General features: G+C 42.9%; 1 protein-coding gene across 1 annotated transcript; it reads right to left on the minus strand.

Moving 5' to 3' along the window:
• Window positions 1-27,227, minus strand: RMC1 (regulator of MON1-CCZ1). The gene is made up of 20 exons (XM_056854803.1): window positions 27,123-27,227; window positions 25,263-25,339; window positions 24,091-24,175; window positions 23,686-23,742; window positions 21,989-22,075; window positions 18,337-18,477; window positions 17,321-17,424; window positions 15,920-16,009; window positions 15,697-15,802; window positions 13,271-13,382; window positions 11,913-11,957; window positions 10,415-10,468; window positions 8,840-8,968; window positions 8,259-8,365; window positions 7,672-7,791; window positions 5,591-5,668; window positions 3,785-3,889; window positions 3,457-3,525; window positions 3,019-3,244; window positions 1-215 (listed from the first exon to the last, which is right to left on the minus strand). The coding sequence occupies exons 1-20, from the start codon at window positions 27,225-27,227 to the stop codon at window positions 136-138; spliced, it is 1,977 nt and encodes a 658-aa protein (XP_056710781.1). The 3' UTR covers window positions 1-135.
• Window positions 27,228-27,826: the final 599 nt, after the last annotated feature.

A 27,826-nucleotide genomic window follows, 5' to 3' on the forward strand; every position in this document is an offset into this window, starting at 1 on the left:
TGTTGTAATTTTTAATATTTGCCAAAGGGTCTGTATATATATACTTTATTATAAAAGAGAGATTTTTGTAGGTCGAAAGTACATAAATGAAATAAATTAAGTTTATACACTTTGTATTGAAACAGCTTGAGTATTTCAGGAAGTGGTAGGCTTCATTAGAGCTTGGTCTCCAAAAACTTGCTTGAAATACATGACGTGCTCTTCACAGTGTTCTCCTATAAAACAAGAACAAATACTGTAAGTAAATATTACTATACAGCTAGAGAAGAATAGCATCTGTAGAATCAAACCTGACAAGGCTTTCTAATATTTTTTTAAGCTATTAAACCTCAGGAGCTGCTGCTTAAACTACCACAGGCTCTGCCTGTATGCTACTTTACACTTCTAAATCAGGCAGCTGGCATACACGAAGCAGAAGTAGTTGCTATAAGGGAAAAAACTGATGCAATTAAACTTGATCTGCAGTAAGGTATGGTAAACTGGAAAGAGCTGTTGTACTCATGGAATGTAACCTGGAAGTCTTGTAAAACTGCTGTTAGACTAAGTAATTACTTGGTAGAAAGTCACCCCGCCCCTGACTATGGGTAGAACGAGGACACTTCAGTTTCCCAAGCTATCTGTGTCTATACATGAAATGGCGTAAATGTTTTTGTATAATTCTACCAGTACAGTGGGCAATCCTGCCTCCTCCAGCCAGATGAACAAAATAGGTTACATTTAATTCAACCTAGCAGTTTGCCTTGAGATTTCTATGCACTATAACTATTCCACTAAAGTTAGACTTTTCAATAAGCTGATGCTGGGATACTGTACTAAAGGGAATTGTGTAGAAAACTCCTTATGGTCATTTTTAGATTTGGGAATACGCTGTTGGGATTTTTCCTCCAAGGAAAACTGGCGGGATGGACATGTATGAATACAGATTTGAGTACCCACACCTCCCCTCACCCCAGTCTACTTGGGAGAAGGAAGCTGAACATATTGATGATAAGCAACTACACAGAACTGTGGTTCCATGAAAAATTAGTAGGAAATACTGCTATTACTCCTAGCAAATGCTGGCTATATATTACTGAACTGGGGAAGTGCTGTTTTTACAGTCCTCATAAGAGCAAGTGCTACAGCAGTATTGTGTGAAGCAGGATTATTCTAACCCTCCCTATAAAGCAGTAGTAATCGAGAACTGATCTTCCAATATTTACTTTTAGTGCAATATTTTTATGTGTGTGGATGCACAGCAAATATGTTCTTCTACCAGGATTTGATTATTCATAATTCCTTCAGTCTTGCATTAGTACCAAATGGAAATTGTTCTAGCATTTACTTAGGGTTGTCTTTCCCAACTTTAACTGTCAAATCAGACCAATAGGTGCAGTGTCTGTTACAGCCTTTAGAAAATACATTAAAAGTGTACTGGTAACACTGCATTACTTTGGTTTTTTCCCCAGGTTTATATTTGTTTGAACTTTTAAGAATGTTAAGCACTAATTTAAGTATGTAGCTTAAGTCTTATTTAGGTATCTGGCTTAAACGAAAATTGTATAGCAGTTTCTGTAAGAATACCTCAGTTGTTCAGTTGTCTTAATAAACTTATGAAGATAATACTTTCATATCTAACTATCTGATCTAAATTTGGTATTAAGTGTTTTAGTACAATCCTAAACAGGTTTATTTAAGTCTAAACCCAGTGATACAGTGGATTTAGAATGAAATAACTCTGCATAGTATTGTCGAAGGCTTTCACGGTCAGAGTTCATTGGTTCTTGTGGGTTATCCGGACTGTGTAACCGTGGTCTTGGTATTTTCTTTCCTGATGTTTCGCCAGCAACTGTGGCAGGCATCTTCAGAGGAGTAACACTGAAGGACAGTGTCTCTCAGTGTCAAGTGTGTAGGAAGAGTAATATGTAGTCAGAAAGGGGTTGGGTTGAGCTGAATCATTGTCCTGCAAAAAGTATCAGAGGTAATGTGCTAATCATTGTCCTGTAAGTATCAAGATAATGTGCTAATGAGGGTGTGGTATGTTAGCATGGAACCATTGTATCCTGAAGTGATCTGTTAATGTGTGAAATCCAAAGCTAATCCGCATGGCTATTGTTGACTGTAGCCTTTGTTAGTCTGGAGGTTTTCAGGACAGGAAGCCAAGCTTTATTCATTCTTAAACTCTCTTCTTTTCTGTTAAAGTTGTGCTGATGTTTATGAATTTCAATGGCTTCTCTGTGCAATCTGACAACATAGTTGGACTGGACAATTCTACCAACTATTTTTGTCCAGTCCAACTATTTTGTCAGACTGCACAGAGAAGAGAGTTTAAGAATGAATAAGGCTTGGCTTCCTGTCCTGAAAACCTCCAGACTAACAAAGACTACAGTCAACAATAGCCATGCAGATTAGCTTTGGATTTCACACATTAACAGATCACTTCAGGATAGAATGGTTCCATATTAACATACCACACCCTCATTAGCACATTATCTTGATACTTACAGGACAATGATTAGCACATTACCTTTGATACTTTTTGCAGTACAATGATTCAGCTCAACCCAACCCCTTTCTGACTATATATTACTCTTCCTACACACTTGACACTGAGAGACACTGTCCTTCAGTGTTACTCCTCTGAAGATGCCTGCCACAGTTGCTGGCGAAACGTCAGGAAAGAAAATACCAAGACCACGGTTACACAGCCCGGATAAACCACAAGAACCAATGAACTCTGCATAGGATTGCAGTGTTAATCTTGTCTCTAAATTCTCTTTGGTTAAAGTTATAAAACCATGTTCTTTGTAATACACTGGTATGTTATGCAATGTTAACTAAAAAGCACACCTGTTTACTAATAGTACAGAAACCATGGAACCCAAATTAGAAGTGGTCAAAATGCTCACTAACTCTGAACCTTGACTCTAAATCCTTATTAACTGATATACAAGTTCCAGCTGGTTATTTTATTCTGCTTTTTTTTTACAAGCTTTATTCTATAGGATTTCCTTATTTGTTTTTCTCAAAACTGTTTACCTGGATTGAAGCTAGGGTTTCCGCGTAATCGTTGATTTCTCTGCTCAAAGAACCTAAATATGGTATAGAACAGCATCTCATCTTCAGTCTGCTTTGCAGCATCAAGGAACTTGCGGGCAGAAACGCTGTCATGTCCTCCGATGCCCCTGATGAACCTCAAGGCAGCCAGTACCTGATGCTTGGACAACAAAACTTCCACTATTTCATCATTTGCTGTAGAAAGTCTCTGGAAAGCACAAAATACTACATGGTGAGTGGATGCTGAAATAACAAAAGACCAGACGTCTTGACTCTCCCGTATAAGAAAAACTTTCCCTTACCTACCTGGCACTCTTTGAAGGTAACATCTCAACCCTCTTTTAGAACCATGTCTGATTCCAACCTATTCCCATAACCAAGACATAAACCTGAAGTAGCACACCAAAAACTTGTATATACCTTTAACATATCCAGGGAGAGCTGGTGTGCTGGAGGATAAATGCTCTCTAGAGAAAGCAACAAACAGGCCTGAAATGAGAAATTCAACATGCAATACCATATTTTGTAAAGTAAACAAAGCAGTGCAATACACTAATCAATACTGGACTTGAAATTTAGCTGTAAGTCGCTTACAGGGGTGCCTGCCAAGTTATATCCTAACCTACCTAGTGGTTGGTGTGAGGATAAAAACAGGATAACCCCATATCTGCTATTGGAGGCAGGGCAGGACAGAAGTACTGAATGAGCACAAAGCATTTAAAAGCTACAGACGGTACAGTTAACATACCAGAGGCTTTGAATCACTGAGCACATGGTACTGCAAGAACTGGTGAAGCATATAGAATAGGTTGTGCTGAACGAGGGTTTTGATAACCAGCTCATACAGATAATGCTGAGGAGACAAAAGAGGAAAGCAAGAATGTTTCCATGATTAGATTAAGAGGCAGACTTCTACCTAATTATTAGATACTAAAACAGATTACATTTGATACCTCGATGTTGTCACGGCTCTAAAAAGGTACCAGTAGCAGTGTTTTAGTGTTAGAAGTCAATAAACTATTTTACTTCTGGCAGAAATTCCAAAGGTTAACAGTTTCTAATAACATGATTTTGTATAGCTCTTATAATAACTATTCTAGGAGCAAGAGGGAAATGGCCTTCTGTTCATCTGCTTGTGGAAAGCGCTGTCAAGTCACAGCCAACTTTCGGCAACCACATAGGGTTTTCAAGGCAAGAGACGTTTGGAGGAGGTTTGCCATTGCCTTCCTCTGCATGGGCTGGGAGAGTTCTGAGAGAGCTGACTGGCCCAAGGTCACCCAGCAGGCTTCATGTGGAGGAGTGGGGAATCGAACCTGGTTCTCTGGATTAGAGTCCACAGCTCTTAACCACTACACACACTACATTAAAAAAATAATAAGTTTGCAACAAATTTAATGTATCTAAACCAAATGTAATTTTCTAGATTTACGGCTATCTGGTTGCAATAATTAATTGAGCCCTACATTACCTTTAGACCTGATCCAGCCCCCTGCCACCATCACTGGATGAGCACAGCGTCCACTTGGCAGGGGGTGGAGGAAAGCTGCTGATGGGTGTTACAAAGACCCCATGCGCACAGCACTACCCATTGGAGTGCATGTGGCAGGGGCCTGGGCTATTTATATTAAAACATATGTGTATATATATTATATTTATATAAAATATTTATATCCTGCCTAAAGGTAGCTAACAAAGCAACAGCAAGTTGCAAATGCATAAAACAATATAACGCTAAACACACAAGGGAAAACCAGGCAGCCAAAACAATTTATTCTCCATCAAATACCCTATTAAATTTTACACACATTGAATGCAGAAAGTGAAAGTGCCCTCCACACCCATTCTGGTAAGCCATTCCAAAAGACTGGTCCTAACAATGAAAAACCTCATGACCCCACAGTTGTCAGATGAACAATTCTGAGAGGGCACCACAAGGAAAAGGCTGTCTGAGGAACACATGCAGGAATGTACTAGAAGATGTGGTTTGATAAGTATGAAGACTCTAGGCTGTGAAACAGGTTAAAAACTAGCACTCTAAATTGGGTCAAAGCAAATATAATTTCTCAAACAGCCAATACAGCACTGCTACACATAGTAGTAATCAACCACACATTTTAACTTGCTCTAATACTGTGGAATTTAATCTAGTGGTGCTCCATGTCAATTTTTACAGATGGAGAAACGTTACCTGAATATTGTCGAAGGCTTTCACGGTCAGAGTTCATTGGTTCTTGTAGGTTATCCGGGCTGTGTGACCGTGGTCTTGGTATTTTCTTTCCTGACGTTTCGCCAGCAGCTATGGCAGGCACCTTCAGAGGAGTAACATTGAGAGACACTGTCCTTCAGTGTTACTCCTCTGAAGATGCCTGCCACAGCTGCTGGCGAAACGTCAGGAAAGAAAATACTAAGACCACGGTCACACAGCCCGGATAGCCTACAAGAACCAGCTACCTGAATAGTTTAATTCCTACCATTTTTTGTTATCCAGAAAGCCCATAACATTTGAGTGTGGGAAACAGTAAAGCATATTTGTAAGCGGATATTAAATTTTTACCTGAACAGTTATCTGGAATTGGTTCAGTGAACGAATATATTCCATTAAGACAGCTATAGTAAACTTGTGAGGTGCTTCCTATAGACAAAAAGAAGAAACTTGAGTCTGTAGGGGGAAATGGTTTAAATTTCCAGTTTATCAGAAATGTTTTTTTAAGAGTAACTGATATAAATATTCAAACTTTTACCCTGAAGTCTGAAATTAACACTTAACACTTACTAGCTCTTCTAAAGACAGGTCTGCTGAGAAAAATAAGCTGCTGTTCACTATTACAGTATCACTTACTAACCTGAACTACTAGTGCAATCCTGTGCAGCGTTAATCCAGGCTAAACCCCTCACAGTACAATCCTTCTAAATACTTAAATACAACTCTCATTAGGAATGCACTGTAAATGTTAGACTGGTCTATAGATGCGAAGACCTGGGGAGAATAATGGGAATATTTGGGGGGAAATGTTTTAAGGGGTGGGTGGGTTTGTTTTGTTGTTTTTTTCCAATGAAAAAACTGGGATATTTTCAGAAGCACTGTAAAATCTTTTGAAATATTCTCTATTTTACAATGAGTGAAATGCCTTTTAAGTCAAGGTTTTACTCACTCAAAATGAAAGAATTCATGTAGAGCAATCTACGGCATTAGAGATTGACAAGTGGTGGATCTGCAAGGACTTGTGGGGAGCGTCTCATTTGCCCTCCCTAATTTTCTTTTTCCCTTTTCTGAAACCCCCCCTAGCATCACCCCTTTTCCAGCTTCCGGCTCTCCTTTCCATCCACCAGCCAACCTGCCTTTATCTGCCCCGTCTTTGGCTTTCCCTCCTTCCCTCCCGTGGCAGCCTCTCCCTCCTTCCCTCCTGTGGCAGCCTCTATCTGGGAAAAACCTGGCCAAGTTGGACAGTGCCAGTCGCTGGGTCAGGCTCAGTTGCAAGCTGAGCTTGGCCCAGTTGTGTGGTGACAGTCAGGTCTGACCCAGTTGCATGGTGGGAAACCTGCAAGGACTTTCATACGGCACCCGTTTACCCTCCCCTCCTAACAGCCCCCAAATCCTCAACTTTCCCAGCTTCCTTCTCGCCTTCCTACCTTTTAACTGCCTCCCATCTTCAGATATATTATTTATTTAATTCATTTAAACCCTAACTTTCTCGATAATGGGGACCCATAGCAGCTTACATCATTCTCCTCTCCTCCATTTTATCTTCACAACAACCCTGTGAGGTAAATTAGGTCGAGTGTGTGTGACTGGCCCAAGGTGACCCAGGGAACCTCCACAGCAGAATGGGGATTTTAATCTGGGTCTCCCAGATACTAATCTGAAACTCTAATCACTACTCCACACTGGCTTTTGTGAGGTGGCTGTAGTTGAACAGCAGGAAGCAGCCAAGCCTGGCCCTGATGAGTCCTTCCTCAAAAGCCAAAACAGCCCTAGATAGGGCCCTTCCCCTCCCCCCCCCCCTTTTACTAGTCAGTGTATGGCCATAGGCCTTTATAATACCTTTTACTAACAGAAGCTAAGGTTTGAAGACTTGCAGTATTGTGATTATCTAGCAATGGCCACTGATGACATGTATTTCTTAAAGCTGCAGGCGCTGCTTCTGTCATATTAGAGGGTTTTAACTGCACAATTATTATTTTTTAAGATTTCAGATTTTTCTGCAAACCTGGGGCTTTTCGCAAGTTTGTAGAAAGATCTGTCTTGTATGTCCATGACCCTAATCTCTGGATTTGTATCCACAGATGGGGCCACACTGAGAATTAGGTATATTGATAGTTCCTACATATACTTTGGCAAAAATGACCCCTTTTGTGCATGTGATCTATTCGATGAGATCCAAACCAATACATTTAACATTAAAGTGGTTAAATAAGTTTAAGTTTGATAGGATATCAGTTTGGTATTTCAATTTTTCATGAAATTTCTATTTCCCCCCCATGGCTTCAAAATTTCTGGAAATGATATACCTTTAAACAGGAGTAACTTTGCATAGGATTGAATTGTAAAATTACTTCTGGTTCTTTTACATGGGACTTACACGTGAACCACCTACAAAGTTAAAGCAACATTCCAAAGTCTCTGAATTACCCAACCTTTTTTTCAGTAAAGACAGACAGGACATGCGTATATATGTCTGACTGATCAATAACTGCCTGGGTACGGACTGGTCGTTTGGGGGGTGGATTGTTTCTGCTTTGTCCAATTTCTAATGCCTGTAAAAGAACCGAGAGAGATTTATTAAAGATAAACCAACATTCATTTGAAAAAGGATACTTACATAATGTTCATCTTACACGCTGCTAGATCTTTACTTGGTATTATCCCATTAAATTATTCGAACACATGCAAATTATGCCTTTTGAGATCTGACTATTAGTCCAAAATGAGGATTTAGACAGAACCTTGAGCACAGATTTTTAATTTTTACCAAAAACCAAAGTACTCCATACACAATTAAATTTGGAATGAAATTTGATTATACAGTTTTTCACAGTAAAGTATCGATAAGGTATTCAATGTCTTTGATTACACTGCTTTTTAATGCTACAGAGGCAAATTGTGTGTGTGTGTATATATGTGCAAAAAAGTGGTGCTGTTTTATCATGTGTTGAAGAAGGCTTTGCTAATCTGAAACAGAGTGTATAAAATACACAGCCATGAAACAATGTTAATAACTTGCCATATTATAACTCTGCTCTGCTTCCAGGTATTTCTTATATTCATTATTGAGTTTGTCAAACACAGTGGCAATCACACCCAGGGATCCTCTGTCTGGCTCACTCAACACTGCAACAGAAAACACTTGTTTATTAAATTCTGGATGTATGTTTTTAGGATAGCTTTTCAACGTATAATCTGTTTCAACAAACCAGTTAGCCTCCAAGGTGCCATCAAGAGTACTACTTTTCAAAACTGATAAAATACAAAAAGATAGGCTAGTTAATATATACATGCTCTATAGGGGAATAGGATAGCGTGTAAAATGGCTACCTTTAGAAATACATTCCTAATTTCCAAGGGGGGAGGTAGTCATGTTAGTGTGCTGCACCTAAAGTAACAGTCTTGTAACACATTAATGTCTAACAAGTTTATTGTTGCATAAACTTTCATGAGGCAGTCCCTGCATCTGATGAACCAGGCTGGCTCATGAAAGTTTATACCACAATAAATTTATCAATATTTTTAGGCGCCATGACATTATTGTTCCTCAAAGTTTTTCCCTACATGAATAGAATCTGCAAACTGAAATTAACTGCTTACTCTGAGAACACACTGAAAGAATGACCATTTTGCAGTCTTTTCTCTGAAGAAGAAAATCCATTAGCTTCCCTTTGTCTGGTAAGAGATTTACTATTGGTTCAAGTTTCACCAGCAAATTCCAAAGATAACCTGCAGTTAAAAAAAGAAGAATAAATCATTTTTCAGAGGGGACTGAAACTTGCTGTAGCAAAACCAACAACCATCACTTCAAGGGAGTCTGCTAAATGATTAAAGCCAATATTGTCTTTGTCAAGACATTTGCATAAACAGGTCAAGCTGCAATTTCAGAACCAAAGAGCTGAAGACAGATCCTCCATTGTCATATTCTGGCACTCTTTATTAGACTATTGGCCATTAATGTTGAACAAGTTCCCCAGTCACTCAATATTCCAATAATTCACTTAAGATACGTTTTAAAAACAAGTGAAAAAATATTCAGTATTTTACACTACAAAACAAGCAATAACCAAAGGAACACATTAGTAAAGGAAAAAGTAGTGGCCCATGAGCTTCAGAAGTTGTGCTCTCTGTGCTCTAACTAGAGTGAGGTGTCTTGCCTGATGGTAATTTGCCTGGAGTTAACTTGTTAACTAAGTTTCAGATTTAGCTGAAAACATTTTTACATTCTCCAGGCCTGTTTAATCCCCACCCTCTAGTATTGTTTTTGCTGTTGACTTATTCAAAATCACTATTAGTTTTATTGGTATTAAGACAGCTCTGCAAGGGTTTGTAAAGAGGGTACAGCTGCTGTTATGGGTGTTTTACTGATTATTATTTTTTGGCTGACTGATATTGATGTCTTTATTGGCTTGGATCCTATGGATGATTTCTACAAATAGAGGGGTGTAGGATTTTTGCCGATTCCCCACTATCGCTGTAAACCTCCAATTCCTGTCACATGTTGCTCCTGGAGCAAGCCCGTATATTATGCATTCCACTACAGTTTTTAATTGTTGCTCTGCTTCTTAGCCCTGACTAGCCTGATCTCGTCAGATCTCAGAAGCTAAGCAGGGTCAGCCCTGGTTACTACTTGGATGGGAAGCTACCATGGAGGCCCAGGGTCACTACGCAGAGGCAGGTAATGGCAAACAACCTCTGAATGTCTCTTGCCTTGAAAACCCTACAGGGTTGCCGTAACTCAGCTGCAACTTGACAGCACTTTCCACCACTCCCCATCCATTTCTTAGTTTTAACTGCTGTCTACTCTTCTAGCCCTGACCTGGATGGCCCAGGCTAGCCTGATCTCGTCAGATCTCAGAAGCTAAGCAGGGTCAGCCCTGGTTAGTATTTGGATGGGAGACCACCAAGGAAGTCCAGGGTTACTATACAGAGGAAGGCACTGGCAAACCACCTCTGTTAGTCTCTTGCCTTGAAAACCCCATAAGGGGTCGCCATAAGTCGGCTGCGACTTGACGGCACTTCACACACACACACACACACACACACACACACACAATTCTATTATTTTAATGATTACTCCCAAAGTGAGTAACAAAAGAATTATTTCTGAAAGAGTGCTATAAGAGTAATCTGAATTAACTAACTAAATAAATCTTGCAACAGCTTCACACTCACCTTCGCTTGCACTGATTATAATGTCGGGTTGAAAGACAATCCAGGATGAGGAATCTAAAGGTTAAACAAAATTCACAACTAACATCCAACAGCCTTTTCCTCTTCTGGCTTAAATCCAATTCATAGCCTGGATCCAAAGAACCATACAACTAATTTCAAATGCTAGATCGATTTAGATTTGTTTCACGCAACAACCATCTCTGACAAACTTCTTTTGAAAATGAGCAGAGTTTCATAAGCAATTTTTGATAGGCTTTGAGGGCCTCCAAAAGTAGAAAAAGGTTGTAACCAGCCATATTGGCCCATGCAAAATCCAAAATAAAACCAAAACCCATGTAATACTCTTTTTATTAGGGACATTTAAAATGACACAAAACATGGTGTGTGCTTTCAAGGTCACCAGAAATCTTCATGAGGCTAGAGAAATTTCTTTTTGAGGGGAGGAAAAATGAGACTTTTCAGGTCATGCCAGCATTTTGGGTAGAAACTGGGACAGCTTATAGTTTTGAACTGCTGTTGGTGTTACATTACAACACTAATATCCAAAGAAGAATAAAACAATGAAGGGTCAGCTCATTAGCAAGTTAGAGGTCACAATTCAAAACCACAGGTTGGCACACATCTACCTCATATACTGGCATGACCAAGTCTTAACATCACGACCTGAAAAATCTTCTCTTTCTCCCCTCAGTTTTATTTTTCATTTTGTAACATCTAGCCAGATGAAGAGTTCTGGCTTACACCATGTTTTGTGTCATTTTAATTAGCCCTAATAAAAAGAAGCTAAGAAGAGTCGACCCTGGCAAGTATTTGGATGGGAGACCTCCTAGGAATACCTGGGTCGTGAGGTGGAGGCAGGCAACGGCAAACCACCTCTGAATGTCTCTTGCCTTGAAAACAATAGGGATTGCCGTGAGTCAGATGTGACCTGACGGCAAAAAAAATTAAAAGTAGTACAAGGGTTTTGTCCTTCGAAGGCCTGCCATTCTAATGTAAAGGGCAGAAAATTAATTGAGCACGTGCACCTGAAGTAGTTCTTTGGACTGCAGCCTCCAATCAACAGGTAAATGATAACAGCTACTGTTCAGCCCTGTCATTTTACATTCCATCAGGTATTCAGCAATTCCCCCAAACACTTTAAAATAATACATGGTAAGGCTCCCGTCCCAAAACTTCAACAAATGAACAGGTGCATTTAACAGTGATTTCACCTTGTTTTCTTATTTCAAAAGGTGTGTTACACTGTTCCCTAGAGGCCTCATCAGATATCATTAAACCATTTAAACTCCATTTAGTGCTGCATTACAAAGATTTCTGTGATTTAATAAACTTTTGCTCCCCCAAATGCAAACTGCCCTGTTTACCACTGTAACCTTTTAGCAGTGACCTATAATTATTAAATAGCACATCTATGAGTATCATACAGATTGAGGTTACAGAAGAGAGCCAAGATCTACAGCTGCATTTCGAGATAAAGCTAAAACTGTTCCAAGGATACAGAGTTTACAGGGAACTGGAAACTGGCTGGTTACAGCAGCGGGGCCTGCAGGTGGGAAAAGATACCGCATTAGCGCTCACAGGCCAGAAAATGATTTTTTCAGACAAAATTTAACAGCAACAATGTCTTCTATACAGTAGAGTAGTTAAGACTACTTATATAACTGAGGCTATAATATAAGAATGCTACAATATGCAATGCGATATCTAAATAGAATAAACCTGAATGAGAAGATAGCTGCAATGCTACAAGGTTTCAACTTCTGAAATATCACATATGTTGCCATTAATCATGAATGACTTGCAGCAGGAGATCTTTAATTAGTTTATGTATATAAAACATTTTAACCTTTTACTTATATTGCGTTAAGAATGCTAAGATCACCTAGCCAAGTTGATGGCAGAGTGAAGATTCGAACCTGGATTTCCAAGATCCTAGTCTAACACCCTAACCGCTACATCATGAAAAAAGTCATGGCCAATGAATTGAGACTTTTAGGATTACTCCACAATGTTTGCAATGCAGCAAGAGCATGCTCTATTTGAACACGCATGGGACAAATGGAGAAAAAAAATCTCTCCTCTGGGGCAACCAATACGTTTTATTGCCAACCATTAATACTCAGAACAAAACTTGAAAGGTACTCAGGTATGCAGAAGACCAAGCTTCTTTGTTGTAGCAATATAGGCAAGCTGTTTCAGTTGTGCAATATACTTTCGCCTAGATGTTCAATAGCCATGCGGGAAAATAATTTCATTTCTTTTCATATTTCCATATATCTGGCCCAAAGCTCTACACAGACAAGGGGCAGGAAGAGGGAAAACGTGGAACCCACCCCCGAAGGATCACTCTTCCTTTCCTGATGACCTTCCACCACACATGTCACCAGCATGCTCAAAACAGAACTAAAATCTATTCCAGTGCAAGAGACATATGAAAGCAGTCACCTAAGCAAAGAAGGAATGTGTGGGTTGGAAGGCCATCAAGCCCAGGGCATCTGCCAAATTATTTCTGTTCACTGATAGTCACCCATCCCCTGGTTGATTCTCCCCTCACACACCATTTTATAGGTACACGGCTTGGGTGACTCAACCTAGCATGGCAGGTTTTTTTTAAAGATTAGGACTGAAAATGCAATTTAAAATAGTAACATGCCTCTGAAAGTTAACCATTACTTAGTATTACAATTCAATGGATAGTCAGGTGAAATGGAAACTCAGCCAAACAAGATACATCCTCCAGCATCCATATCCTATTTTATTTTCATCATTAGATCAGGCAAAAATAAATACCTGTGCTCAGAAACAGAATATTTATGAACCTGCTGGATTTTCAACTGAGTTAAGTAAGAATCCTACCTGCCACAGGAATCTGATATGGTTGTATGGATCGAGCTGGAAGTACAAGCTGATGAAGGGTGACTGTGCCATCAAATTCTCCTTTTAGCTTGATATCAAATATGAGAGACGTCTAAAATTGAAAATATACAAGTTCCCTTTGAGATACACCTCAAAATTAATTTGCACGCAATTCTTTTCATTTCTAGTTGTCAACCTTCAAACACAGCTTCATTATATCTTTATACTCTGGTTTTAACTTAAAAAGCCCAGACGCAGACTGTCAGTACGCCACAGACAAATTCATCCAAAAGGCAACACCCTCATACAGGAATGAGGCCACCCTGAAGCATTTTCCAGGGGGTTTCCTCCAATTTGCAGCCTAGGAATGGACTGGAGACAAGTGCTTGTGCCTGCATATATCTGGGCCTGTGTCTATCCCCAATTATGTCCCGCCTTCTGACCAACTACACTCGGTGATACTGGACAAGGATCACAACATCACCAGGCTCTCCTCCCTCCCCTCTAGACCAGGCACAACCGCTCGTTCGGGGGCAACTGCTGATCTTACTGAGAAATTATAGCACTCTCCAGCAAACTTTAAGGAATTATCCTTATGCCCAAGTCCTGGTAAATAAAGGAACATGTTATTCTTTTTAAAGCTTAGTTCCGTTCTTAGTTAACATTCAACGATATAGACCTCAAAGTGTCAAGAGTCTTCAGCTAAGAATGTAAGACTCCATTTTGCCCTCTTGCAATGAATGGTTCAGCATTACTTTCAATGCTATCAACAACAGTTGCTTTTCCCCAATTGAACAGTCCTTAATGCGCATGCAGAGCTCTCTTACATACCACTCCTTTTAACAGGGTAGTCGGAACCAACTGTGCATCCCCTCCCTCTCCTCTAGGGAGGCACAGACTCCCCCACAGCTTCAAGAAAAAAACTCACGTGCAAATTTCAGATGGAAGCACCCGTTTTTAATGCATCATTTTTTTTTTTTGCTTTCTGACACATTTTCTATACAGTACTTCTTGAAATGGGTTTGGATCTAGCATAAAAATTTGCACTGCAGATCTTTCCCCATCTTTTCACTTCCCTTTCCCTGCCATTTTCTTGGAACATCTTTTCAGAAGACCAGGAGAGCCTCACAAAGAAAATGCTTGACTATAAAAAGCACTGCAGCAACCACAGACAGTCAGAAAAAAAGCCTTTCTCCCACTGCCTTTCAAACTGAATGGTACAGCTGGAAAGTGAGGTCGTTTTTACTTTTCCCTTTGCATGTCACATGAGACATGAAACTGGGGTTGGGCATGATACTAATTGCATCCTGCAATCCAGAATGCTAAACAAGGTTAGGGGCTCTGGTAGCCTCTCAGATTAAAGAGTCTGGGGGAGGGGGAATGGTATGATTAAATAAGGGACGCTGAAAGCATTTTCCAATAACCTCGCCAAAATTCTTTAATTTCGCCACGGTCAGAGCTATTAAAAGCGTATTATTATACAGGGCTTGAAGATGGGAGGGGAAAATAAAAGTGGGGCAGGGAATGTATATCCTATAGTATAATCACAGCATCTGGTGTCATCTGTGTGTGTTAAGTGCCGTCAAGTCGCTTCCGACTCATGGCGACCCTATGAATCGATGTCCTCCAAAAAGTCCTTTGACAGCCTTGCTCAGGTCTTGCAAACTGAGGGCTGTGGCTTCCTTTATTGAGTCAATCCATCTCTTGTTGGGTCTTCCTCTTTTCCTGCTGCCCTCAACTTTTCCTAGCATGACTGTCTTTTCTAGTGACTCTTGCCTTTTCATAATGTGACCAAAATATGATAGCCTCAGTTTAGTCATTTTAGCTTCTAGGGTCAGTTCAGGCTTGATTTGATCTATTACCCACTAATTTTTTTTGGCAGTCCACGGAATCAGTAACACTCTCCTGCAACACCACATTTCAAAGTAGTCTACTTTCTTCCTGTCAGCTTTCTTCATTGTCCAGCTTTCACACCCATACATAGTAATAGGGAATACGATCTAGGATAAAATCTAGGTGTCATCTAGGATACCATAAACAAAGAGTGGATCATGTATGCCAGTTTGCCCCCCCCCCCCGCATTAACTAATCCTCAACTGCCTTTAGTGTTCTGGGGCTCCCAGAGAAAAATCAGCATGCTCAGTCTTTCTTGGTCATTTTCAGGAGGGGTGGGGGTCCTTTTTTAAAGAAAAAATGGTGAGCTAATATTTTTCTGCACCCTTGGGGACTCCTCTGATGAAGCATAAATCCCAAGACTGTTTGTAGACGGCTCCATATTGCTGCTCTACTCTCAAGCATGGGATATTATTATTTATAAACGTCAAATAATCCCTATAGTTTAGGTTAGCTAAGAAAAAAGCAAACAAAGGAACACGCAGTGTGCTTTAATGGAAGAAACAGAAAGGAAACAGGAACAAAAACGATACCTCGGTATCCTGATGATGAACGACCACCAAATTATCCACAACGTTCAGTGCAAACTTGCCCGTCCTGTACAGCTTCAGTATATGAAGCTTCTTACATGAGCCTTCCCTATAGTATTAATAAGAGTTAGGGGAAGAGGGGAAACATCATCACCAACCATCTGACTCTGATTCTGCAGCATTCTTACAATTAAAGATCAAAGTTATTATGAAGGAAAAAACTTACCTTGGTAAATGATAAAGGACTACTTCAGCTCCTGTGCTGTTGGATGTTCTTGAATGATGTCTCAAATAGAGAACATAAAGCTGCCCATATCTAAAGAGACAGTATAATGCAAAATATATTTTGTATGCATGCTTGAAGAGATTTTTAGAAAAGTAAGGGTGGCCTTAAAAGCAGCATGTTGTATTGCTCTGCACACGTTATGTTATACAGCTTCTGTAGGGAATTCACATAATCACACTACTCACTGTGTGCGCGTGTGTAAAGCCGACTTATGGCGACCCTTTATGGGTTTACAAGGCAAGAGACTAACAGAGGTGGTTTGCCAGTGCCTTCCTCTGCATAGCAACCCTGCCATTCCTCAGTGGTCTCCCATCCAAATATTAACCAGAGCTGACTCTGCTTAGCTTTTGAGATCTGATGAGAATGGGCTATACCATACTGCCTTCCCTCCCACTACTCACAGTACCCGAAATTAATCTGTAAAGGTCATATAGATCATCCAGGACCACTTGCATATACCACAACCTCAGTATACACTTACAGCTCCCTGTTTATGATTGTTAAAAGAGGCTTCACACAGAGGGATTCAACTGCCTCCCTTGGGGACTTCACTCTCAATAATGTTCTTTCTGAAATCCCTGGCCTCCCCCTTTGCTCTTATACCCTATTGCTTATACAGAAATATCCCAAATAAAAACACAAGGTAAAGCTATACACTTGCAATCTAAAGAATCTGGAAAAATTAATCACTGAATACTGACTATTTTCTTCTATTTTCTCAGACTACAGTAATACAGAAAACGCAAAGCACTAAATGTTTTAAACTGATCTCCCTTACTACTGGGAGACTACCGGTGACTCCACTTGATTTAAATGGGAGACAAATATCTGCCTCTCTCTCTCTAGCACTAAAATTAATGGAAAAACAAAAAGAACAAATCCAAGGAATAAAAAGAGAGGAGACCCGCTAGAAGTGCATGAGAAACAAAACAATTTACTGAGGCTCAACTCTTTCTTGTGGGTAAGAAAGGTACTTCTGCCTTAGAGCTTTCACTTGCAGAAATACCCAGTAATTTTTCAATATAGAGGCATTAAGTTCTCTGTGGGTTGCCTTATGAGTTAATTTTGCAAACAGAATGTGAGACTTTCTCAAGCTCTTCCTTTTAGGAAATTGTTTCAACTGCATTTGAGGAAGGGGGTTCTTTCATTCAAAACACAGCTTATTGGGCTTATCAGAAAGCTGCTTTGTTTCCTACTAACTTTTGAAGGTTTTCTTCCTTTTTGTTCTGTAAAAGCAATGGGATTTCAGAGTAGTTAACTGTAAGCAGATCACCACCAAGTCCCACAACCCCAAGACAAAGGTCAACTGAAAAGGGGAAACTTGTTCGCAGCAATACGTACATTGTAGCCATAGCAATATCTCTCTCTGAAAGGCTGAGTTTGGATGCCTTTGGGGCTGCTGGCAATTCAATTTCAAACTTGGACAGCTTTGACATAGCTCCTCCCTACAAAAGAGCATATGTAAGATGTTGCATCTAATCATGCATGGTTTTTCTTTTGATTTTCTTAGTGTATCATATGATTTTCTAGCAGCCAGGATAAGGCTACTCTAGTTTTTCTCCTCCCAAACAAGACTCAATAACATCAACCCAACAAAACCCTTAGCTTTCAATCCTAATGATGCAACTTGAAGTACATTCTATTAACCTTAATGGTTCGCATAAATAAGTTTACACTTAGATGAAATGTTAGTTACTTAACTGACCAAAAAGTAGCATCTATTTCATTGTATCATCTTCAGCCTACCTTAGACATAATATAGTACCATCAGTGCTGGAGGAAGTCTGAAATGCTAGAAACGTCAAAGACTTTCCCCAACCCAAATACCACCTTTCGTCACATTAATTTATGGTTGGGCCCTTCAATCGGTAAATCAACCTTTGGAAGAAAGACGGGAGGTTTAAATAGTTTTATGTTGTGACTGATTAGATGTTTCATAGAGGTTAAAACTTCTTCCTGTTATTATCTCCAAAGACTAAAGAGACACACGGATGAACAACCTACATAGCAATGAGACCTGACAACTAGCCATTATGGGGGAGAGACTTTCCCTTTCTCCTCCCTCCAAAATAGCCTGCTAACCACTGTCACACGTTCCATCATCATCACACACACCCCTTCCTCATCAAAATGCCGTCTGGCTACACTACTTGTTGACCAAGGTATACACACAGCGAACACAATAGCCAATGAAAACATGAACCCATTCTAACACGGAGGAGGAGTAAGCATTTGGAAGAAAATAAAAGGCAAGATTGACACAGAATTTAGGATTTATATCTTACCAGGATAGCTTTACAAAGTCTCCCGGGCAGCTGAGGAGGCTAATGCTGAATGCTTTAATATTACTTTCTTACCTTGAAATAGAATGGCTGCAGAACATTTCCAAGAACTGTGGTCGATAGTAGAATAACGGAACTCTCAGGGCAGTACATATACCAGTTCACATTGATATTCTGACTCTTCACAAGTTTTAAAGTTCGTTTCTCTGGTAATACCTGAAGACATAATGTAAAGATTTACACATATATATGTTGAAGTACAGCACATTCTTTGTAGTTAATAATTTACATTAAAAGGCCTCCAATTATAAGATTTGCTCTAGGTTGGTAGATTCTCAAATGGAGATAAATTAAACCACCAAGACCATCTTATATACAAAGTACCTGTTTAAAACAAGGCACAATGAATCAGAGCAAAAACCTAAGGAAGAAACTGGAATAAGGTATACCAACAATAACCATTTTAAATTAAAACAACAAAGACTTCTTTCACACCTTGAAGATTAATAAATTTATTGTGGCATATGTTTACCGTATATACTTGCGTATAGGCCGAGTTTTTCAGCCCAAAAAAAGGGCTGAAAAATCCCAACTCGGCCTATACACGGGTCAATACGGTAGGTGGAGGGAAGCGGAACTTATTGCCGCCGCCTCCAGCGTGCCTTCCCCCGGGCCAGGAGCGGCCTGCTGGGCCTTCTGCGCGCCGGGGGCCCCCCGCCGCCGCCACCTCCAGCGCGCCTTCCCCCAGGCCAGGAGCGGCCTGCTGGGCCTCCTGCGCGTCGGGGGGGGCCCCCCGCTGCCTCCAGCGCGCCTTCCCCTGGGCCAGGAGCAGCCTGCGCAGCCTCCTGCGCGCTGGGGGGGGCACCGCCACCGCCTCCAGCGCGCCTTCCCCCGGGCCAGGAACGGCCTGCGCAGCCTCCTGCGCGCCGAGGGGGGGGCCACCGCCGCCTCCAGCGCGCCTTACCCCGGGCCAGGAGCGGCCTGCTGGGCCTCCTGCGCGCCGGGGGGCGGCACCGCCGCTGATTGCCGCCTCTCCTGGTAAGTAGGGGGTTCAGGGGCTCTACCCCCTCCCCCCCTAGGGTGGCGCTGGGGTCGGGGTGGGCCTGGAGGGCCCGGGAGGCCGGTCGGGAGGGCAACCCGGGGGTTATATAATCCGACCCTCAGCTTATACGCGGGTGCCTAATTTTTCCCCATTTTTGGGGTGAAATTAGGCGGGTCGGCTTACACGCTAGTGTATACGGCAGGGGTCCTCAAACTACGGCCCGCGGGCCGGATCCGGCCCGTCAGGGTCCTGAACCCGGCCCCTTTAAAAGAGTGCAGCCGCAAGGTACTTCCTCCCAGCTCCCTACACACGGGAGGGAAGAGGGAAGAGACAAGCTGCGAGGATGCAGGTCCAGCCGCCCCCCTGCTCTGTGCCGCCCCGGGGCTGCTGGGCCGCCACTCCCGGTGGGCGGGATGCAGGCAGGCGCTTGCCAGGTGCTGCGGCGCCAGGTTGGGGCATGCCGGCAGCGGCGGCTGCTGCTGGGCGTGGGCGAGCACGGCGGCAGAGGGCCGGGCGGGCTGGGGTGCGCTGCACAAGAGCTTCAGCTTCCACCTGCGGCAGGGCCAGGAGCTGCCACGCTTGGGCTCGGGGCTCCTGCGCATGGCCGCACCTGCAGCGAGGGAGCCGCTGCTGCCGCCGCCTGCCTGCACGCCTTCCCCAGCAAGCGCGACCTGCTCTGCCCGATGGCCCGGACGCCGGGCCCCAGCGGCAGGGTGGCCTCTAGTGACTGCTGGCCGGCCGGCTCCGGCGCCAGGAGCGCACCTCGCCCAAGGCCTTCGTCCTTGCCGAGCCCCGCGAAGCCCGCCGAGCGCCCCCCCCCCCCCAGGGGGGGAAACACTTTTCAGGTCAGGAAAGGCCTCGCCCTGCGGAGCTTTCCCCCTCTCGGCCTGTTGGGGGGGGGAAACACTTTTCAGACTCCCGTTTCCAGTCCTCAACGTGCCTGGGGAGCGGTTTTGCGAGGGGGTGGGGTGGGCTGGAGCATTCAGATCTTTGAGGAGAGGGAGGGAGAGTTGTGTTCGTGCGCATGCATGCGGACTGTGTTTTGACGATGCTTCCTGGCGTGCCTTCACAACTGCCTTGCAGGGTTGGTTATATGGTTTCTGAAAAGGGAGCTGAAGTTGCAGGGGGAGACCGACTTGACCAGAATCCTGAGGTGGAATTCACCCCCTCCCCTTGGTCTGAGTTCACACCCATCTTCAGATGCGAACCTCAGAGGGCAGCCTGTGTGCCCGCTTCCTGCTTGTCCCATGCCATGCCATGCCATGGGAGGCATCTGAAGGAACTCCTTTCTGTGCCAGTCCTGCCCCAGGCCCCTTGTGCCAGAAAGAGTGACCTCGCCCCCTCCTCCTACTCCAGGATCGGTGCCAGGGCAAAGGGGCCGCCATGAGCAGCTTGTTGTTAACTGACTTCTCGAGGTCCTCAGGAACTCCCTGCCTTCTTTCTGGGAAAGCACGATGGGGGGGGGGGCAGCTGGTGTCTTGGACTGACCCCTTGCATAACCACTCTGACCGCCATGCTGGGCCTGGGGGTTGCCCTCCTGGGGCAGGGGTAGAGCAAGCCGGAGGGTCGCGTTACGCCGCCTTCTCTGGGATGGTCCGTCAGAGTCAGCCTCGTCCACTCAGACTGGCAGCTGCTCTCTGGGGTCTCAGGCCTCAGAGGTCTTTCTTGTCACCTCCTCCCTGCCCTTTTAGCCAAAGATGCTGCCAGGGGTTAGCCCTAAGACCCTCAGCACGCCCAGCCGAAACTCCTCCGCTAAGCCTCTGCGGAGATTTCAGAGATTGGTATCTGAAGAAGGGAGCTGTGACTCACGAAAGCTCATTCCCTGCCAGAAATTCTGTTGGTCTCTCAGGTACTGCTGGATTTTTGCTCTTTTATAGGGCTACAGAGATTTCAGGGTGGCGCCCCTGGTCCCCCTCAGTACTGCCTACTCAGGCTGGCGGTGGCTGTCCAGGGTCTTGGGCAGAGGTCTTCCACATCAAAGATTCAAAACACATTCAAAGATTCCACATTCAAAGATTCAAAACAGATAAAAGGAAGTATTTTTTCGCACAACACATAGTTAAATGGTGGAACTCCCTGCCCCAGGATGTGATGATGGCTGCCAGCTTGGAGGGCTTTAAGAGGGGAGTGGACATATTCATGGAGGAGAGGGGTATTCAAGGCTATTAGTTAGAATGGACTTGTATCACTTGCTATGACTAGCAGTGACAAATATGGAACCGGATATTGACCATCTCATTATCCAAAAGCAGGCCCATACTTCCCATTGAAATATTATAAGTTTATGTTGATTAAAATGGTTCTTCATTTTAAATATTACATTGTTTCTCTTATTTTTTGTGCACTACAAATAAAATATGTGCAGTGTGAATAGGAATTTGTTCATATTTTTTTCAAACTATAGTCCGGCCCCCAACAGTGTTTGAGGGACAGTGAACTGGCCCCCTGCTTAAAAAGTTTGAGGACCCCTGGTATACGGTATGTGAGCCTATTTAAAAGAACTATCGTCAAGTATGATACTTGTACACAAATATGTGGTGTTTTAATCTGCAACAGTGTGCTTTTTAAACACTCTAGCTGTTTTACATAATCAGATTTTATCCTGGTATCAAATTCAATATAAGTAAAAATACCCGAAACAATTCAGCAAAACAATTGTTTTTTAAAGACAATCATTTTATGTACCTGATAAAATTCTATTCCTTGATCTGTTATGAAGACAATTTCTGCAGAGCTTGTCCAACAGAATCCTAAAATGTTGGCATTCTTGGTCTTTAACAGCAAACAACATAGACAAATATGCATAAAAATTCATGTAAGTTATGGTGCCATAGTTTATGCCTGAAAGTACTAGCAATCTGTCACATCTGGAACCTCTGTCCCAGCCCAGAGCTTCATATAAGTATATATAGTGTACACATAACTAGGATTCCCGATTCATTTCAACTTGGAGAGAAGCTTCCATCTCCATTTAAAAAATCATTTACAAAAATATTCCCTCCATTTATAAGTCCCCACATCCACATGGAACTTCAGGATTAAGGTGTATATCTCTAGCTCCCAAAAGGGTTGTGCACTAGAAAAACAAGTATCTGCATTATGTCATTTTTGTCACTACACAAATGAAAGTCATGCCAAGAATTCGTCAGCATTGTTTATGGTAAAGAAAAAAACTTCCTACATGACCTTATGCATGTTTACTCAGAGGCAAGTCCCACTATGTTCAATGGGACTTCTACCTAGGGAGTGTTGCCTTAAAGGGTTTCTGTCAAAATGACCACCATTATAACTCATGGCAGCAGTGCAATTCTTCTGATTAGCTGCACAGCATTAGTGGTTTTCCTCCATTCAGGCAAGTGCATGAATTGCAAAATTGGATTTCGGTGAATTAACTGCAGTGCAATAGATTTACACCCTTCTAAGCTGACTGACTTCAATGCCTAGGACTGCACTGTAAGAGAATAATTAATTTAAATAATTATGAGGATCAGCACAGTCAACAAGCTTTTTCAAGATATAACTGATCACTGTAAATTCACCAAATCCTTTAATTAGAGCCAATATTTCAGAGCAGGGTCCTTGAATACTAAACGGAAAGAGAAAATGCATTATGGGATATAGATTATTTACACCGTAGTTTCATAAGAAGCTAGGTACTTCCCATCACTAACTAGCAACAAAAAAGGTGCTCAGAAAAAATTGTGAAAAAATTGTCCTCGTTTAACAGCCCATTCCTGAGTTGAAAGGACGAAAGTCCTTAGGAGGCCAGGAAGGGACTGCGCTGGCATCTGAACCCCCTGCGCCAGCGCCCATGACACTTACGCAGCCCAGGGTGGCACGCACGCCATCCTTTTGGCGCTGCCATGGAAGCGCCGCCCAGGGACGCCGGTACAGTCCTCCCGGGGGCGTTCCTGCACTAAGTCAGGAGATGCCCCCTTTGCCCTTACCTGGAGATACGCCACCTTTTTAGGTAGCATATCCCAGTGCAACCCAATGGAGCAGTTCCACTAGTTTTCCAGGTAAGGGAAAGTTTTGGCTTCAGTGGTGGGAGGGGAAACCTCCTTTGGAGGCAGTATTACTGTGCTGCCTCCAGCCACCGGCGCAGCCCTCCCCCTCAGGAATGGGCTGCCCATTAAACAAGTATTAAGCTACTGGATTAACAAGATTTTCCATGTCTGATAAATTTTATGTTCATGTTTGCACCATTAAAACAGCAGTTCAAATCTTGCTAATGGTCAAATGTTTTTAAAGGCCAGAAAATTAATTAGAGAAGAAAAAGCTAGAACCTAAATATTTTCAAGACTATAGCTGCAAGCAACCTGGAAGTTTGTATACTGACTGTTCATATACATTTTGAAACAATTTTCATTTATTCAATGTACCTTGCATTCTTGAGTATATTCTAGTTGAGGACTGTCTGGAATGAAGTTCAAAAAATCCTGGAATGGCATTAAGTAATAGCTATTAGTAAATATTTGTAACACATTTTTATAGTAAATATTTGTAGCGAATTCTTTGGCAGATTTCAGCATGCCTAAACCAACTGATTTCAATGGGCTTGGGCATGCCTAACTCTACATGGAACGAGGCTGTTTTGACCCAAAAAAGAGAGGCGTGAAAGTCTGTCAAATATTTTATTTAATTATATAGCTAACAATTAAGAATAGAATGAAGTAAAAATAGAATATTATTGAACTATATTCAAATACTAAATGAGGTATCAGGTTCACTAAGCTCATGTATATTTTTCCTTACATCTTTATATTTTTAAGAAAAAAATTTCTTACCACACTTTTTTGTGTTCTTTGGACAGCCAATATCTTATTCCCCAAAGAAAACTTGATGCACTTCACCTCCCCTTTGTCTTCCATTCTGTAAACAGAGAATTACTAAAGAAGTTTATTTGTATGTTGACCACTTATTTCAGGTCGGAAGGGTACATGAACGTGTGTGTGCCTGCATGCATGCACACACTTTTGAGGGTGAGTCTGTACACTCTTGTTGCCTAATGTGTGTGTCTGCACACACTTTTGAGGGTGAGTCTGTACACTCTTGTTGCCTAATGTGTGTGTCTGCACATTCACACATCTCCATGACCTCTCTGCTTATAAATGTTTGGCTGCCTAATGTCTAGCAGAAGAGAAATCACATCCCTGTTCATTAGCCTGTCTGGCCCACCTGCCATCCAGCTATCCATCAGTGGCCAGCTGCTCTAAACAAGGAGGAAGGAAAGACAGAAAGATCACTTCCTTTGGCATACTCCCACCTATTTGACGGCCAACATGCAAATGTCAACAACTGGGTACAACACTCAGGACTCATGGGAGCGAGCAGCATGAAAGGATGTACATTAAGAAGTCTTATAATATCATTATTTGTAACAGCACAGAGTGAGCCAAATGGGCTACAGTACACACTTGATGCTCTACCACTGCAGTTCTGGCTGAATTTCAATTTTAAGTTATCGGGCTCTGTTTATTCTGTTATATACTCCAGATTTTATTTTATTATTTTATGATATTTTTACCCCGCCCTCCCCAGCCAGAGGCCGGGCTCAGGGCAGCTCACAGAATACCACATATGATAAAAACAGAATAAAAATATTTAAAACTACAGTTAAAATAGCCCAGTATAATCTAATAAAAAGGGCAATAATGCCCAATGGCGCCAAAAAATAAATATCTGGCTGCAGATGGACAAGCAGATTAACAGGTCCCAAAATAGTATAGAGGGGACTCACCAGATTTTAGAAAGTAAAAAAAATAAATGAAACTAATACACTCCATATATTTTCATAAGGTTCCGCTTATTATCTATATAAAATATGTTCCCTTGTAAGGTAAAAAGCATAAATGTACGGTCCTTTACATGGATCATGACACACATGCATCTGCACAAATGACAACAGGACACACCAAGCTATTAATACTGAAAGCTGTGCCAGTCAGAATATATGTACCTGAATGAGATGGGATTGCGATCTTCCAAACCTTTAACCACCACCCCAGTAGCTCCACCAGATCGAACAGCAAAAACCTAAACAGTTAAAAAGTTAAGAAAATCTGGATTCAGTTGCAGTTTGGAATCTCGGAAAGTAGTCAGTTTCCAAATTAACACACCTGTTATCTGCTTAAGACACTCTCATTTTATTACACCCTAAAACACTGATGATTTAGTTTTATTCCTAATTAAGGGCCAGTGACCCTATACAGAAGCAGCTGTACCAGCCACATGTATGCTTGTGATCCTACTTCCAGCTTGGGCATTATGGGGCCATTCGCCACCAATTCCTCCCTCCTGAATTTGATGTGAACATATGCCACATTAGTAGTAATAGTAGTAATCCTCAAAGATTGACCACCATAATGCATTAAGTGTTAGAGAAAGTCAGAATATACAAACCAACTCTTCTTCTTCTTCTAAATGCGTCTTCAACCAGAAGAAACAACGGCTTAGCTCTGGGCTTTAAAAACAGTACAGGGCAGGCGATGTCAACATTAGTTAAGCGTGCTTGTAGGACAGGCAAAGTGAAGCCTTCAGTAATATGTAACGATGGGGAGAGTTTTCAAGCAAACATTGACCATTTATGTTTGGGAGGTTTTGTATTGGATTTGTCGCTCTCTAGATGCACATTTTCCCCAACCAATTTCCCAAAACTCAACAATAAGCCCTCATGTAGAGTTCTGAGGATTTGGATAGGGAGGGGCTGTGCCGCTGTGGCTCAGAGGCAGAGCATCTGCTTGGCATGCAGAAGGTCCCTGATTCAATCCCCGGCATCTCCAGTTAAAGGGACTAGGCATATAGGTGATGCGAAAGACCCCTGCCTGAGCCCCTGGAGAGCTGCTGCCGGTCTGAGTTGACAATACTGACTCTGATGGACCAAAGTTCTGATTGAGTATAAAGCAGCTTCATGGGTTTTCAAAATGTGCATCTACAGAACGGCAAACCCAAGGCAAGAACCTCCCATGCATAAATGGCCATTTCTTGCAATGAGAATACTGATGATACTAGTGTGTGTGTGAGAGAGAGAGCTCTAGTCCTGCGGCAAACCCATAAACAGATTCCAGCAGACAGCAAGTCCACGAAAGCAGTTTTATTGATTAGATTCGACAGGTTACAGAATGACACTAGTAAGTGGCTAAGGCAAGGCACATGGCATATATGGAAAAGCAAAAGGAGATAAGCAGTAACCCTAGGCAACCCCCCTCCCAGTGGCAGGAAGGAGTACTTGGCAATTCCCACTCTAAAGGAATCTATGAAGTCTAAACACGAGGCACAGACAGGCCTTGGAGAGAACTGCAAAACAACACCTGGGAGCACAACCATGAACTGTCTTCATGGCCTGCTCCTGACAGTGTGTGTGATGTGCCATCAAGCCGCTTCCAACTCATGGCGACCCTACGAATCAATGTCCTCCAGAATGTCCTATCTTTGACAGCCTTGCTCAGGTCTTGCAAACTGAGGGCTGTGGCTTCCTTTATGGAGCCCATCCATCTCTTGTTGGGCGTTCCTCTTTTCCTGCTGCCCTCACCTTTTCCTAGCACGATTGTCTTTTCCAGTGACTCTCGCCTTCTCATAATGCGACCAAACCACGACAGCCTCAGTGGAGTCATTTGAGCTTCTAGGGTCAGTTCAGGCTCGGTGTGAGCTATGGCCCGCTGATTTGCACGTCCCTGTTTCCATCCACGAAACGCCTTGCGGGCGTGCGACGGTGCAGGTCCAGAAGGAAGGCCCCCGTGGGCGGGTGACCCTCACCGGTTGCCTGGGGACCGGGGGAGGGGGGTGGGGTGGCCCCGCCCCCTCGCGCGGCCCGACTCACCTGCTTATTCGCCTCGTCGAAGAAGACGCAGTTGACGGGGCTGGCCTTCTCGAACTGCACAGGCCGCGCGCACAGGGCCAAGTAACAGGCCTGGTCCGCCGCCATGGCAGCGGGAGGAGGAGGAGGAGGAGGGCCAAGCCGCTCCCTCCTTCCCAGCCAGCCGGCTGGCGAGCGCGTCTGGATGGGTTCCTCCCTCCCTCCGCGCCGCACAACCGCTTCCTGGTGACACTCCCCTTACACGTGACCAGGGAAACGCCGCTCTCTATCAATGGAGGAGGCTGCGGCGAAGCGGGGAGAGGGGGCGGGGGCAGAGGGGGAGGGGCTTGCTCTTGAGATGTCCCGTTCAACTGAACTGAACTGGGCGGGACTGAACGTCGCGCTTCCTCGTGTGAAACAGTCCAGGCTCCCTAGGCAGCCTTGTAGGAGGATTTGCAACCGCGGGAAGGATCCTCGCGTATTAGAACAGTCACTACATGCCTTTATATAACCAGGCATTTCAGTAATTTCTTAAATCTCTGCAAGTGAATGGACAGGAATTCCTCAAGCAAACAGGTGAAGGCTGAAATTTTCTTATGGTTCCCATCTCCTCCCACCCCCTACCAAGGGTCCCACCCTACTAAGGGTCGCGGGCTGCAAATCCAGCTGCCCTTTGTTATTTTGGTGCGTCTTACGGTTTTTTATATGATAGTAGTTTCCATCATTCA

This window comes from Euleptes europaea, chromosome 8, assembly GCF_029931775.1.
Source record: "Euleptes europaea isolate rEulEur1 chromosome 8, rEulEur1.hap1, whole genome shotgun sequence".
NCBI lineage: Eukaryota > Metazoa > Chordata > Lepidosauria > Squamata > Sphaerodactylidae > Euleptes > Euleptes europaea.